General features: G+C 56.2%; 1 protein-coding gene across 1 annotated transcript in view; it reads left to right on the top strand.

Annotated features, from left to right (window-relative positions):
• Positions 1-438: 438 nt before the first annotated feature.
• The window catches only part of VDBG_00254 (casein kinase I), a gene marked incomplete at both ends in the record, with an annotated part of 3,106 nt that continues 1,996 nt past the window's right edge, over positions 439-1,548 (top strand). The window contains 3 exons of the mRNA XM_003008527.1: positions 439-759; positions 1,073-1,336; positions 1,407-1,476. Coding sequence (XP_003008573.1) covers positions 1,227-1,336; positions 1,407-1,476 — 180 coding nt within the window. The remainder of the gene's footprint in view (positions 760-1,072; positions 1,337-1,406; positions 1,477-1,548) is intronic.

Here is a 1,548-nt window from a genome sequence, read left to right as displayed (position 1 = left end):
CAGCAGGCGACTTGACTGGAGAAGGAGACCTGACTGTGGGAGCCTCAGGCCCGCTCGCCTGCTTCACGAGCAAACCAGTGGCTTACCTGGCCGGCGTTGGGCCAGATCCACCGGCCGAACCCCAGTCCCAGTTCCCTCGACCGTCCCGTTTCCCCGTCCACGTCCCCTGGTCCACTGCTCAGGTACCTTACCTTGCCTTGCTCTACCTTTGTCTCTGCCTGCCGTGCCTGTCCGCTGCCAGTTCTAGAGCCTATGGTCCCTACTTGAGGTTCCTAAGGTACCTGCCTACAGCGCCCGTGCACAGGTCCGTTTGTGCCCGGTTCGTACCTGGCTGTGCTTGTGCTTCGCCCTTTCCCTCTCGCTCTCTCTCTCTTTTCGCCCTCCAACCCCGACCGTCGCCTCTCTCACCCTCCTCCCCATCCCATCCCCGTCCGTCCTCTCCTCCACACCACGCCATCGTGGCCCTCCTGACGTCTCTCCTCGGTCCTGCTCGTCCATCTTCGCCTCTGGACGACAACCTCTTCACCGAGTCAGAGCTGCTTGCTGCGTCTGCGTCTTCTATTGCATCTGAGCGTGCAGCTGCAATTGCGTCTCGCACAGCACCGGGTACCATCCACTTCGCTGTCCCTTGCCCCTGGCCCAAGGTTCTAGTGTCGGTGACTAGACACGACAATACGCCTTCGCCTTCAGACTCGAGCTCGACCCCTACGATCCGACGACGAATTCGACACTCTGGATATCACCACACTCATCCTGCAGGTACGTCTCACCGCCAGTGATCTAGACGGCCCCAATAATGTACTCGGGATCTCCGTTGCATCTTCCGTCTCGGATACCGCATCTTCGTATGGCAGCACGCGAGCCGACTTGGCCTGTTACCGTGCAACGCCTTCCTTCCACGCCCAGCACATTATTAGCAAGCCTAACATGGCGCTAAGCTCTGCATTCGCCTTGAACCTCAACCACGCCCTCTCTCGCCGACATCTATTTCCTTGCCGAACCAGCCTGCCGTGCCTTTGACGCTGATGATCACAACCGAAAAGCAGTAAGCTAACGTGCCGATTATCTCCAGACTTGACATTATCCCACAAGACTACGCTCTTGTCGGTCGTATCCGCATCAATATACGCTACACACTTACACCAGCCTCACAATTTCAGACCTGAACACGATAGAACGGTCCGTGTAGGACCCATCTCTCGATACGATGGCTTCCTCTTCGAGCAATGTCGTCGGCGTACACTACCGCGTGGGGAAGAAAATTGGTGAGGGTTCGTTCGGCGTTATTTTCGAAGGCACCAATCTCCTCAACAACCAGCAAGTCGCCATCAAGTTTGTAAGTATCACGCCTGACGATTCTCGGAGCCCCAATTTCCCGCCAAGACAACTTGACTAAACATAATCAGGAACCTCGAAAGAGTGACGCTCCTCAGTTGCGCGATGAATACCGGACGTACAAGATACTTGTCGGCTGTCGTGAGTTGCCAAACGTCTTTCGCTACGAGATGCAGTGCATTCTAATTTGGAAATAGCGGGCATTCCCAACGA

The sequence above is a fragment of the Verticillium alfalfae genome, genomic scaffold (genome assembly GCF_000150825.1).
Source record: "Verticillium alfalfae VaMs.102 supercont1.1 genomic scaffold, whole genome shotgun sequence".
Lineage (NCBI taxonomy): Eukaryota > Fungi > Ascomycota > Sordariomycetes > Glomerellales > Plectosphaerellaceae > Verticillium > Verticillium alfalfae.
The sequence above is the reverse complement of the archived record's forward strand: the minus strand, read 5'-3'. Positions and strand labels throughout refer to the sequence as shown.